The sequence below is a fragment of the Salmo salar genome, chromosome ssa03 (assembly GCF_905237065.1).
Source record: "Salmo salar chromosome ssa03, Ssal_v3.1, whole genome shotgun sequence".
In the NCBI taxonomy this organism is placed as follows: domain Eukaryota; kingdom Metazoa; phylum Chordata; class Actinopteri; order Salmoniformes; family Salmonidae; genus Salmo; species Salmo salar.
This window is the reverse complement of record NC_059444.1, coordinates 82,968,622-82,981,355: the sequence shown is the minus strand read 5'-3', so window position 1 is coordinate 82,981,355 and position 12,734 is coordinate 82,968,622. Positions and strand designations below refer to the sequence as shown.

Below are 12,734 nucleotides of genomic sequence, written 5' to 3'. Positions count from 1 at the left end.
ACTGACTAGTAAACAGATGTGTCCTGGTGATACAGTGAAGACAAGAGAGGACAACTGACTAGTAAACAGATGTGTCCTGGTGATACAGTGAAGACAAGAGAGGACAACTGACTAGTAAACAGATGTGTCCTGGTGGTACAGTGAAGAGAGGACAACTGACTAGTAAACAGATGTGTCCTGGTGGTACAGTGAAGAGAGGACAACTGACTAGTAAACAGATGTGTCCTGGTGATACAGTGAAGACAAGAGAGGACAACTGACTAGTAAACAGATGTGTCCTGGTGATACAGTGGAGAGAGGACAACTGACTAGTAAACAGTTGTGTCCTGGTGATACAGTGAAGAGAGGACAACTGACTAGTAAACAGATGTGTCCTGGTGATACAGTGAAGAGAGGACAACCGACTAGTAAACAGATGTGTCCTGGTGATACAGTGAAGACAAGAGAGGACAACTGACTAGTAAACAGTTGTGTCCTGGTGATACAGTGAAGAGAGGACAACTGACTAGTAAACAGATGTGTCCTGGTGATACAGTGAAGAGAGGACAACTGACTAGTAAACAGATGTGTCCTGGTGATACAGTGAAGACAAGAGAGGACAACTGACTAGTAAACAGATGTGTCCTGGTGATACAGTGAAGAGAGGACAACTGACTAGTAAACAGATGTGTCCTGGTGATACAGTGAAGACAAGAGAGGACAACTGACTAGTAAACAGATGTGTCCTGATGGTACAGTGAAGAGAGGACAACTGACTAGTAAACAGATGTGTCCTGGTGATACAGTGAAGAGAGGACAACTGACTAGTAAACAGATGTGTCCTGGTGATACAGTGAAGAGAGGACAACTGACTAGTAAACAGATGTGTCCTGGTGATACAGTGAAGACAAGAGAGGACAACTGACTAGTAAACAGATGTGTCCTGGTGATACAGTGAAGACAAGGAGGACAACTGACTAGTAAACGGTTGTGTCCTGGTGATACAGTGAAGAGAGAGGACAACTGACTAGTAAACAGATGTGTCCTGGTGATACAGTGGAGACAAGAGGGGACAACTGACTAGTAAACAGTTGTGTCCTGGTGATACAGTGAAGACAGAGAGGACAACTGACTAGTAAACAGTTGTGTCCTGGTGATACAGTGAAGAGAGGACAACTGACTAGTAAACAGATGTGTCCTGGTGGTACACTGAAGACGAGAGGACAACTGACTAGTAAACAGATGTGTCCTGGTGATACAGTGAAGAGAGGACAACTGTGTGTGTGTGTGTGTGTGTGTGTGTGTGTGTGTGTGTGTGTGTGTGTGTGTGTGTGTGTGTGTGTGTGTGTGTGTGTGTGTGTGTGTGTGTGTGTGTGTGTGTGTGTGTGTGTGTGTGTGTGTGTGTGATTTCTCTGCAAACCTTTCTGAAAATAGATTAGTCATGAACTCTGAATGAGAAGTGACTATTAAAAAGGTGTAAACAATGTGTTGTGTGGTTCATAGGTGCTGTTGGAACAGACGCCTCATTAAGTGTGTTCACTCATAACCACAGCCAAGCGTAAATAAAAACACATAATTACAATGACGCAGATGTAATTACTAACCCGGGCACACACACACACTCACACACACACACACACACACACACACACAATGCGGTGTGTACACATTCATAGTCACAGGCTTGAAACCAACACAAACATATTTTGACACACACACATTACTTTTCTACCTCAGCCCCACGCACCCTTCACCAGGCAGGCAGGCAGGCAGGCAGGCAGGCAGGCAGGCAGGCAGGCAGGCAGGCAGGCAGGCAGGCAGACAGACAGACAGACAGGCAGACAGACAGACAGTTTCATCTTTAGCGTGCCTAATTGAGCACTGATACATTGTTAATTCAGCAGCTTGAGACGACAGTAAAACAAAACATCAACCTGCTCCCTCATCTCTTCTCTTAATGTCTTGTTGTCTTTCTCTGCCTCCGTTAGCATTTCCAAAGGGGGCTCCCTGTGTGTAGTGCCCTGTGTGTAGTGCCCTGTGTGTAGTGCCCTGTGTGTAGTGCCCTGTCAGTTAGCTGTCCTTTTCTTCCCATGGCCTGCACATACAAGCTGAATCCTGTCATACTCTCCTCCTATGTTACAGCACTGCTGGCTAACAGCTATTAGTCTGATGTTTCACTTCAATCTTTGAGGAAATGTGTGAACTTCTTTGCAGAAGTGGTTTTCTCTTCTGTTAGCTGGTTTGTTATTGTCAGACTGGAAGTTGTGGGAACAGTGAGGTCCAAGTAAAATATGATCATAGTTTCTCTCTAATGTTAGACTGGGTTGTCTACACTATTGCATCCCAACTGGCTTTTCCTGGTGGCTTACTTTTATTGTTGACATGCAAAAAAATGGGATTGGACTAATGAACAAAATACTAAAAGATTTTAAATGTAACGTTTTTGAGTAAACTATCCCTTTCACTTTCACTGGACTGAAACTTTTATTCTTAATCTCTCTCTCCCTCTCTCTCTCTCTCTCTCCCTCTCTCTCCCTCTCTCTCCCTCTCTCCCCCCTCTCTCCCTCTCTCTCTCCCCCCTACAGGAAGAGTCCCAGCAGATCCTGGCCCGCCAGAAGTCCAACTCTCAGTCAGACAGCCATGATGACGAGGTGTCCCCCCCGCTGCCCAACCCAGTGGTCAAGGCCCGCCGCCGCCGGGGAGGGGTCAGTGCTGAAGTCTACACTGAAGAGGACGCCGTCAGCTACGTCCGCAAGGTCAGAGATAAACACTAAAACCAACTCACACAGTCAGGAACATTCAGTAACCATAGTAACACTTTGGCTGGGAATCGCCAGGAATCTCACCATACGATATTGTCAAGATACATAGGTGCCGATACGATATGTATTGTGATTCTCATGATTCTATATGTATAGTGATTCTCATGATTCTATATGTATAGTGATTCTCATGATTCTATATGTATTGTGATTCTCATGATTCTATATGTATAGCGATTCTCATATTCTTTTTATATTTATTTTATGTATTTTCTTAGTATAGTGATTCTCATGATTCTATATGTATTGTATTCTCATGATTCTATATTATAGCGATTCTCATGATTCTATATGTATAGTGATTCTCATGATTCTATATGTATAGTGATTCTCATGATTCTATATGTATAGTGATTCTCATGATTCTATATGTATAGTGATTCTCATGATTCTATATGTATAGCGATTCTCTGTATAGTGATTCTCATGATTCTATATGTATAGTGATTCTCATGATTCTATATGTATAGTGATTCTCATGATTCTATATGTATAGTGATTCTCATGATTCTATATGTATAGTGATTCTCATGATTCTATATGTATAGTGATTCTCATGATTCTATATGTATAGTGATTCTCATGATTCTATATGTATAGTGATTCTCATGATTCTATATGTATTGCGATTCTCATGATTCTATATGTATAGCGATTCTCATGATTATATATCTATAGCGATTCTCATGATTATATATGTATAGCGATTCGATACTGCAATTTTTTTATTGCGATTTAATGTTCGATTTAATATTCCTCAGTATATGAGGAATTCCATATGAGTTATTCCATTCCAGCCATTACAATGAGCCCAACCTCCTATAGCTCCTCCCACCAGCCTCCACTGATATCTGCTGCAGAGAGACAGAGAGAGCATGAGAAAATGATTTTTGATCAGTCATGGAAATAAAAGTGCTGAAAACATGTTCACTATTTCAAAAGAAGATGAAGAACAAGCTATAGGAAGAGTTTTGGTTCAGGTACAGCCGACTAGCACTAGCAAATGCTACCTAGCTAAACATTTTTAATATATATACTTTTTTTGTGATCAAAGTATCGATATAATATCATCCCCCAAAAATATTGTGATATGTCTGACCAAAGATAGACCACAGAGATTGAACACATAGACAGACCATATGCTGACCATTGATTGTCCACAACCTGATGAGGAGAGTTTGACTAGAGATTCAAACTATCGACTCACACAGGAGTAAGGGGTCCTGAGAGGATGAAAAAGATGATGTTCTAGCCAGCAGAAGTGAAATGAAGGTTGCTATGGTGATTAGGCTAATGCTAATTGGTATCAATGTAACACATACTCCTTTGGGACTGCAGTTGAAAATATTTGCCATTGTCAAAAAACCTACAAAAATTTAGGGAAGTAAAGAACCCTTCTCAAAACAACTAGTTAAGTTGACTTAACAGAACTCTCTTAACTCACACAATCTCAACCAAATCCAACCAGATGGTAGTGGATGGCTCTTGCACTCAGGGCTCTAAAATGCGACCGTTTTGGTTGCATATGCTCCTAAATATTTTGCTGTGCAACCTGGTATTTTAATTTGGGAGCACCACTGCGCCTAGAAAAAAATGACCCAGATAATAATTATTGTAATTATTAGGCTTCGCTCTACCGTTGTAGCATAGCTAGCTAACAGCCTGGTAAGTTTGCCAGTAGGCTTTATCCAAGCATGTTGGGACACAGAAATAAAGGGAAAGGGAGAACTTCTTCAGGAGATCAATCATCAGAGTGATGAATGAATGACAGATCTCTGGCATGTCATCAAACAATGTTCTTAAAGAGACACTATACAATTTTCAATACAATTACATTTAGATTTTGGTCATTTAGCAGTTATGTAATCTCAAAAGGAAAATAGTGCTTTTACACAATGCAGAAAATTACTTTGTAATTTTAATGACAGATATAAAATGTGCAGCTTTTTATGTTAAACAAATATATTTACAGGGTTGCATATGAGTTTCTAGAGCACAACAGAAGTAGCTAAAATACATACAGGCCCAATAGTGGCTATATTGATAAAATCATATATTCTGGTGTTGGTGCCTGAATGTTATGTTGTACTCCTAACTTTAGAAGTTAGGAGCACCAGTGCTACCAATTCATTTTTAAAATGTAAAGCCCTGCTTGCACTGCCTTCCCCCTGCCCCTATCCTTACCCTGCTCCTGCCCCCTCGGCATTAATTGCTGGGTACTGACATAACGGCCTGACCCCCGTCACCTCGCTGTAATCGGCAGGCCACTGGAGTGTGGCTTATGTGTGTGTCTCCACCCTCCTGCCCCTGCCAGTCTTAGCAGCAGGTATCTGCCAGCCTTAGCAGCAGGTATCTGCCAGTCTTAGCAGCAGGTATCTGCCAGTCTTAGCAGCAGGTATCTGCCAGTCTTAGCAGCAGGTATCTGTCAGTCTTAGCAGCAGGTATCTGCCAGTCTTAGCAGCAGGTATCTGCCAGTCTTAGCAGCAGGTATCTGCCAGTCTTAGCAGCAGGTATCTGCCAGTCTTAGCAGCAGGTATCTGCCAGGCTCCAATCATGTATGATAAACCAATAAACTAGCAAATGTTTAGGTCAGTGATTCACGCTATTTCAGGGATACACACACACACACACACACATATACAGGGAGATAGACACGCACACACACACAAAAATGTCATTTCGAGGTTGTCCTTAAAATTCCCATCAGACGATAACAAACATGCCTTTGTTTAGCTTGAGCTTGAACAGACTACTACAAGCATGACGGACAAGCGTCACACATAATTCATAGTTATGAAGCAGATTTGAATGAAATGAGAAGTTTAACAAATTGATTGAAGGCTGGGTTCTTCAGTAAACAGCTGTTGTCTTTCCCAGCGGTAATGACATATAGCTAGCAGACCTGGGTTAAAAAAACGATGTAAAATCAGTTCAAATACTATATCTGTGCTTGATTGAGCTTGCCTGTTGCCATGAATCCAATAGAAAAATCTAAAAGTTACAAACCCCACCCACCTGACAGGCTAAGCAAACGAAGCATTTGAAAGATATCAAATAGTATTTAAACCCTGGTCTGGTATCTAGACAGTACTGGATGACATGGTTCCAGACTGATAACAACACGGGCTCTACATACGTCAATGTACTGAAATAACCCTCAGTCAGAGGCTAAAGTGGTTTAATATCTTAGTTAATGTTTCATTCACATTTTCCAGACGAGCAACTAAGCATATTAAATGAATCCCTCTCTCATGTGTTCACATGGCTCAGCGTGTGTGTGTGTGTGTGTGTGTGTGTGTGTGTGTGTGTGTGTGTGTGTGTGTGTGTGTGTGTGTGTGTGTGTGTGTGTGTGTGTGTGTGTGTGTGTGTGTGTGTGTGTGTGTGTGTGTGTGTGTCTGGGCTTGGCACTGTGGGAACTTGGTTTTGGCTGAGTGGCGTCACTAGGATCTCTGTGTCATCTGGGTCTCAGCACACAGGCTTTGCCCTCTCAGCTCCCAGCTCTCTGCCATCCCCGTTCTCTCCCACTCCCTTCAACAGACTAGATACCGTTTCTACCCGTCCTCTCCCACTCCCTTCAACAGACTAGATACCGTTTCTACCCTTCCTCTCCCACTCCCTTCAACAGACTAGATACCGTTTCTACCCTTCCTCTCCCACTCCCTTCAACAGACTAGATACCGTTTCTACCCTTCCACTCCCTTCAACAGACTAGATACCGTTTCTACCCTTCCACTCCCTTCAACAGACTAGATACCGTTTCTACCCTTCCACTCCCTTCAACAGACTAGATACCGTTTCTACCCGTCCTCTCCCACTCCCTTCATCAGACTAGATACTGTTTCTACCCTTCCTCTCCCACTCCCTTCAACAGACTACATACTGTTTCTACCCTTCCTCTCCCACTCCCTTCAACAGACTAGATACCGTTTCTACCCTTCCTCTCCCACTCCCTTCAACAGACTAGATACCGTTTCTACCCTTCCTCTCCCACTCCCTTCAACAGACTACATACTGTTTCTACCCTTCCTCTCCCACTCCCTTCAACAGACTAGATTCCGTTTCTACCCTTCCTCTCCCACTCCCTTCAACAGACTAGATACCGTTTCTACCCTTCCTCTCCCACTCCCTTCAACAGACTAGATACCGTTTCTACCCTTGCTCTCCCACTCCCTTCAACAGACTACATACTGTTTCTACCCTTCCTCTCCCACTCCCTTCAACAGACTAGATACCGTTTCTACCCTTCCTCTCCCACTCCCTTCAACAGACTAGATACTGTTTCTACCCTTCCTCTCCCACTCCCTTCAACAGACTAGATACCGTTTCTACCCTTCCTCTCCCACTCCCTTCAACAGACTACATACTGTTTCTACCCTTCCTCTCCCACTCCCTTCAACAGACTAGATTCCGTTTCTACCCTTCCTCTCCCACTCCCTTCAACAGACTAGATACCGTTTCTACCCTTCCTCTCCCACTCCCTTCAACAGACTAGATACCGTTTCTACCCTTCCTCTCCCACTCCCTTCAACAGACTAGATACCGTTTCTACCCTTCCTCTCCCTTCAACAGACTAGATACCGTTTCTACCCTTCCTCTCCCTTCAACAGACTAGATACCGTTTCTACCCTTCCACTCCCTTCAACAGACTAGATAGCGTTTCTACCCTTCCACTCCCTTCAACAGACTAGATACCGTTTCTACCCTTCCTCTCCCACTCCCTTCAACAAACTAGATAGCGTTTCTACCCTTCCTCTCCCACTCCCTTCAACAGACTAGATACCGTTTCTACCCTTCCACTCCCTTCAACAGACTAGATACTGTTTCTACTCTCCCACTCCCTTCAACAGACTACATACTGTTTCTACCCTTCCTCTCCCACTCCCTTCAACAGACTAGATTCCGTTTCTACCCTTCCTCTCCCACTCCCTTCAACAGACTAGATACCGTTTCTACCCTTCCTCTCCCACTCCCTTCAACAGACTAGATACCGTTTCTACCCTTCCTCTCCCACTCCCTTCAATAGACTAGATACCGTTTCTACCCTTCCTCTCCCTTCAACAGACTAGATTCCGTTTCTACCCTTCCTCTCCCACTCCCTTCAACAGACTAGATACCGTTTCTACCCTTCCACTCCCTTCAACAGACTAGATAGCGTTTCTACCCTTCCTCTCCCACTCCCTTCAACAGACTAGATACCGTTTCTACCCTTCCACTCCCTTCAACAGACTAGATACTGTTTCTACTCTTCCTCTCCCACTCCCTTCAACAGACTAGATACTGTTTCTACTCTTCCACTCCCTTCAACAGACTAGATACCGTTTCTACCCTTCCTCTCCCTCTCCCTTCAACAGACTAGATACCGTTTCTACCCTTCCTCTCCCTCTCCCTTCAACAGACTAGATACCGTTTCTACCCTTCCTCTCCCACTCCCTTCAACAGACTAGATACCGTTTCTACCCTTCCTCTCCCACTCCCTTCAACAGACTAGATACCGTTTCTACCCTTCCTCTCCCACTCCCTTCAACAGACTCGATACCGTTTCTACCCGTCCTCTCCCACTCTCTTCAACAGACTAGATATCGTTTCTACCTTTCCTCTCCCACTCCCTTCAACAGACTAGATACCGTTTCTACCCTTCCTCTCCCTTCAACAGACTAGATACCGTTTCTACCCTTCCTCTCCCACTCCCTTCAACAGACTAGATACCGTTTCTACCCTTCCTCTCCCACTCCCTTCAACAGACTAGATACCGTTTCTACCCTTCCTCTCTCACTCCCTTCAACAGACTAGATACCGTTTCTACCCTTCCTCTCCCACTCCCTTCAACAGACTAGATACCGTTTCTACCCTTCCTCTCCCACTCCCTTCAACAGACTAGATACCGTTTCTACCCTTCCTCTCCCACTCCCTTCAACAGACTAGATACCGTTTCTACCCTTCCACTCCCTTCAACAGACTAGATACCGTTTCTACCCTTCCTCTCCCACTCCCTTCAACAGACTAGATACGGTTTCTACCCTTCCTCTCCCACTCCCTTCAACAGACTAGATACCGTTTCTACCCTTCCTCTCCCACTCCCTTCAACAGACTAGATACCATTTCTACCCTTCCACTCCCTTCAACAGACTAGATACCGTTTCTACCCTTCCACTCCCTTCAACAGACTAGATACCGTTTCTACCCTTCCTCTCCCACTCCCTTCAACAGACTAGATACCATTTCTACCCTTCCACTCCCTTCAACAGACTAGATACCGTTTCTACCCTTCCACTCCCTTCAACAGACTAGATACCGTTTCTACCCGTCCTCTCCCACTCCCTTCAACAGACTAGATACCGTTTCTACCCGTCCTCTCCCACTCTCTTCAACAGACTAGATACCGTTTCTACCCTTCCTCTCCCACTCCCTTCAACAGACTAGATACCGTTTCTACCCTTCCTCTCCCACTCCCTTCAACAGACTAGATACCGTTTCTACCCTTCCTCTCCCACTCCCTTCAACAGACTAGATACGCGTTCTACCCGTCCTCTCCCACTCCCTTCAACAGACTAGATACCGTTTCTACCCTTCCTCTCCCACTCCCTTCATCAGACTAGATACCGTTTCTACCCTTCCTCTCCCACTCCCTTCATCAGACTAGATACCGTTTCTACCCTTCCTCTCCCACTCCCTTCAACAGACTAGATACCGTTTCTACCCTTCCTCTCCCACTCCCTTCAACAGACTAGATACCATTTCTACCCTTCCACTCCCTTCAACAGACTAGATACCGTTTCTACCCTTCCACTCCCTTCAACAGACTAGATACCGTTTCTACCCGTCCTCTCCCACTCCCTTCAACAGACTAGATACCGTTTCTACCCTTCCTCTCCCACTCCCTTCAACAGACTAGATACCGTTTCTACCCGTCCTCTCCCACTCTCTTCAACAGACTAGATACCGTTTCTACCCTTCCTCTCCCACTCCCTTCAACAGACTAGATACCGTTTCTACCCTTCCTCTCCCACTCCCTTCAACAGACTAGATACCGTTTCTACCCTTCCTCTCCCTCTCCCTTCAACAGACTAGATACCGTTTCTACCCTTCCTCTCACTTCAAAAGACTAGATACCGTTTCTACCCTTCCACTCCCTTCAACAGACTAGATACCGTTCTACCCTTCCTCTCCCACTCCCTTCAACAGACTAGATACCGTTTCTACCCTTCCACTCCCTTCAACAGACTAGATACAGTTTCTACCCTTCCTCTCCCACTCCCTTCAACAGACTAGATACCGTTTCAACCCTTCCACTCCCTTCAACAGACTAGATACCGTTTCTACCCTTCCACTCCCTTCAACAGACTACATACTGTTTCTACCCTTCCTCTCCCACTCCCTTCAACAGACTAGATACCGTTTCTACCCTTCCTCTCCCACTCCCTTCAACAGACTAGATACCGTTTCTACCCTTCCTCTCCCACTCCCTTCAACAGACTAGATACCGTTTCTACCCTTCCTCTCCCACTCCCTTCAACAGACTAGATACCGTTTCTACCCTTCCTCTCCCTTCAACAGACTAGATACCGTTTCTATCCTTCCACTCCCTTCAACAGACTAGATACCGTTTCTACCCTTCCTCTCCCATTTGTAGACTAACAGGCTAGACTTTAGACACTCTCTGTCTATCAACTTTCAACCTTAAAGAGGTTTGACCCTTTCTCTGTTCCCATCCGCTGCCATTTGTAAAGAGGTTAGACAGTAGACAGTAAACCCTCTCTGTGTCTATACCCTTCCAGCTTTAAAGTGTCTATTAGGCCCTGTTTAAGCACTATCCCCCCAACTCTCACTACTCCCAGCCCTAAAGACTCAGGTAAATCCTCTCTCTACCACTCTATCCATGAAGACTCTAGTACCCCCTCTCTCCACCCCTCTATCCATAAAGACTCTAGTAACCCCTCTCTCCACCCCTCTATCCATAAAGACTCTAGTACCCCCTCTCTCCACCCCTCTATCCATAAAGACTCTAGTAACCCCTCTCTACACCTCTATCCATAAAGACTCTAGTAACCCCTCTCTCCACCCCTCTATCCATAAAGACTCTAGTACCCCCTCTCTCCACCCCTCTATCCATAAAGACTCTAGTACCCCCTCTCTCCACCCCTCTATCCATAAAGACTCTAGTAACCCCTCTCTACACCTCTATCCATAAAGACTCTAGTAACCCCTCTCTCCACCCCTCTATCCATAAAGACTCTAGTACCCCCTCTCTACACCTCTATCCATAAAGACTCTAGTAACCCCTCTCTCCACCCCTCTATCCATAAAGACTCTAGTACCCCCTCTCTCCACCCCTCTATCCATAAAGACTCTAGTAACCCCTCTCTACACCTCTATCCATAAAGACTCTAGTACCCCCTCTCTCCACCCCTCTATCCATAAAGACTCTAGTAACCCCTCTCTACACCTCTATCCATAAAGACTCTAGTACCCCCTCTCTCCACCCCTCTATCCATAAAGACTCTAGTACCCCCTCTCTACACCTCTATCCATAAAGACTCTAGTACCCCCTCTCTCCACCCCTCTATCCATAAAGACTCTAGTACCCCCTCTCTCCACCCCTCTATCCATAAAGACTCTAGTACCCCCTCTCTCCACCCCTCTATCCATAAAGACTCTAGTACCCCCTTCTCTCCACCCCTCTATCCATAAAGACTCTAGTACCCCCTCTCTCCACCCCTCTATCCATAAAGACTCTAGTACCCCCCTCTCTACACCTCTATCCATAAAGACTCTAGTAACCCCTCTCTCCACCCCTCTATCCATAAAGACTCTAGTACCCCCTCTCTCCACCCCTCTATCCATAAAGACTCTAGTAACGCCTCTCTACACCTCTATCCATAAAGACTCTAGTACCCCCTCTCTCCACCCCTCTATCCATAAAGACTCTAGTACCCCCTCTCTCCACCCCTCTATCCATAAAGACTCTAGTACCCCCTCTCTCCACCCCTCTATCCATAAAGACTCTAGTACCCCCTCTCTCCACCCCTCTATCCATAAAGACTCTAGTACCCCCTCTTTCCACCCCTCTATCCATAAAGACTCTAGTAACCCCTCTCTCTACCCCTCTATCCATAAAGACTCTAGTAACCCCTCTCTCTACCTCTCTATCCATAAAGACTCTAGTACCCCCTCTCTCCACCCCTCTATCCATAAAGACTCTAGTACCCCCTCTCTCCACCCCTCTATCCATAAAGACTCTAGTACCCCCTCTCTCCACCCCTCTATCCATAAAGACTCTAGTAACCCCTCTCTCTACCCCTCTATCCATAAAGACTCTAGTACCCCCTCTCTCCACCCCTCTATCCATAAAGACTCTAGTACCCCCTCTCTCCACCCCTCTATCCATAAAGACTCTAGTAACCCCTCTCTCCACCCCTCTATCCATAAAGACTCTAGTACCCCCTCTCTCCACCCCTCTATCCATAAAGACTCTAGTACCCCCTCTCTCCACCCCTCTATCCATAAAGAGTATAGCCTCTCTCTTTGGAGCAAAGGGTCTATTTCCAGCATTCCAGATGGTTGATAGAGACTGCAGAGGGTTGATGTTGGTAGTGTACTGCAGTGGCCTCATGAATGTTTCAGCCAGTCTGCTGCTGTTGTAGCTGTGGTCCTCTTCATGGTGAGCCATCTGTTGCTTTAAGTTAATTACAGCCTACAGACTGCTGCTTCCCTCAGAGCACGGATGCTTTCTTTCTTACAGTACTATCTCTCTCCCACTAGCATCTCTTTGATTCTGTCTTGCTATAGTTTCTCTCTCTCTCTCTCTCTCTCTCTCTCTCTCTCTCTCTCTCTCTCTCTCTCTCTCTCTCTCTCTCTCTCTCTCTCTCTCTCTCTCTCTCTCTCTCTCTCTCTCTCCCCACAGTAACACATCTGCAGAGCTCTTCTCCCTAGAAC

At 45.3% G+C, this 12,734-nt stretch overlaps 1 protein-coding gene across 2 annotated transcripts in view; it reads left to right on the top strand.

Moving 5' to 3' along the window:
- The window catches only part of LOC106606482 (cAMP-dependent protein kinase type I-beta regulatory subunit), a 248,907-nt gene that overhangs the window by 43,836 nt on the left and 192,337 nt on the right, over nucleotides 1-12,734 (top strand). For both annotated transcript variants that reach the window (XM_045715631.1, XM_045715632.1), the window contains one exon: nucleotides 2,565-2,735. In XM_045715631.1, the coding sequence (XP_045571587.1) occupies nucleotides 2,565-2,735 (171 nt within the window). The remainder of the gene's footprint in view (nucleotides 1-2,564; nucleotides 2,736-12,734) is intronic.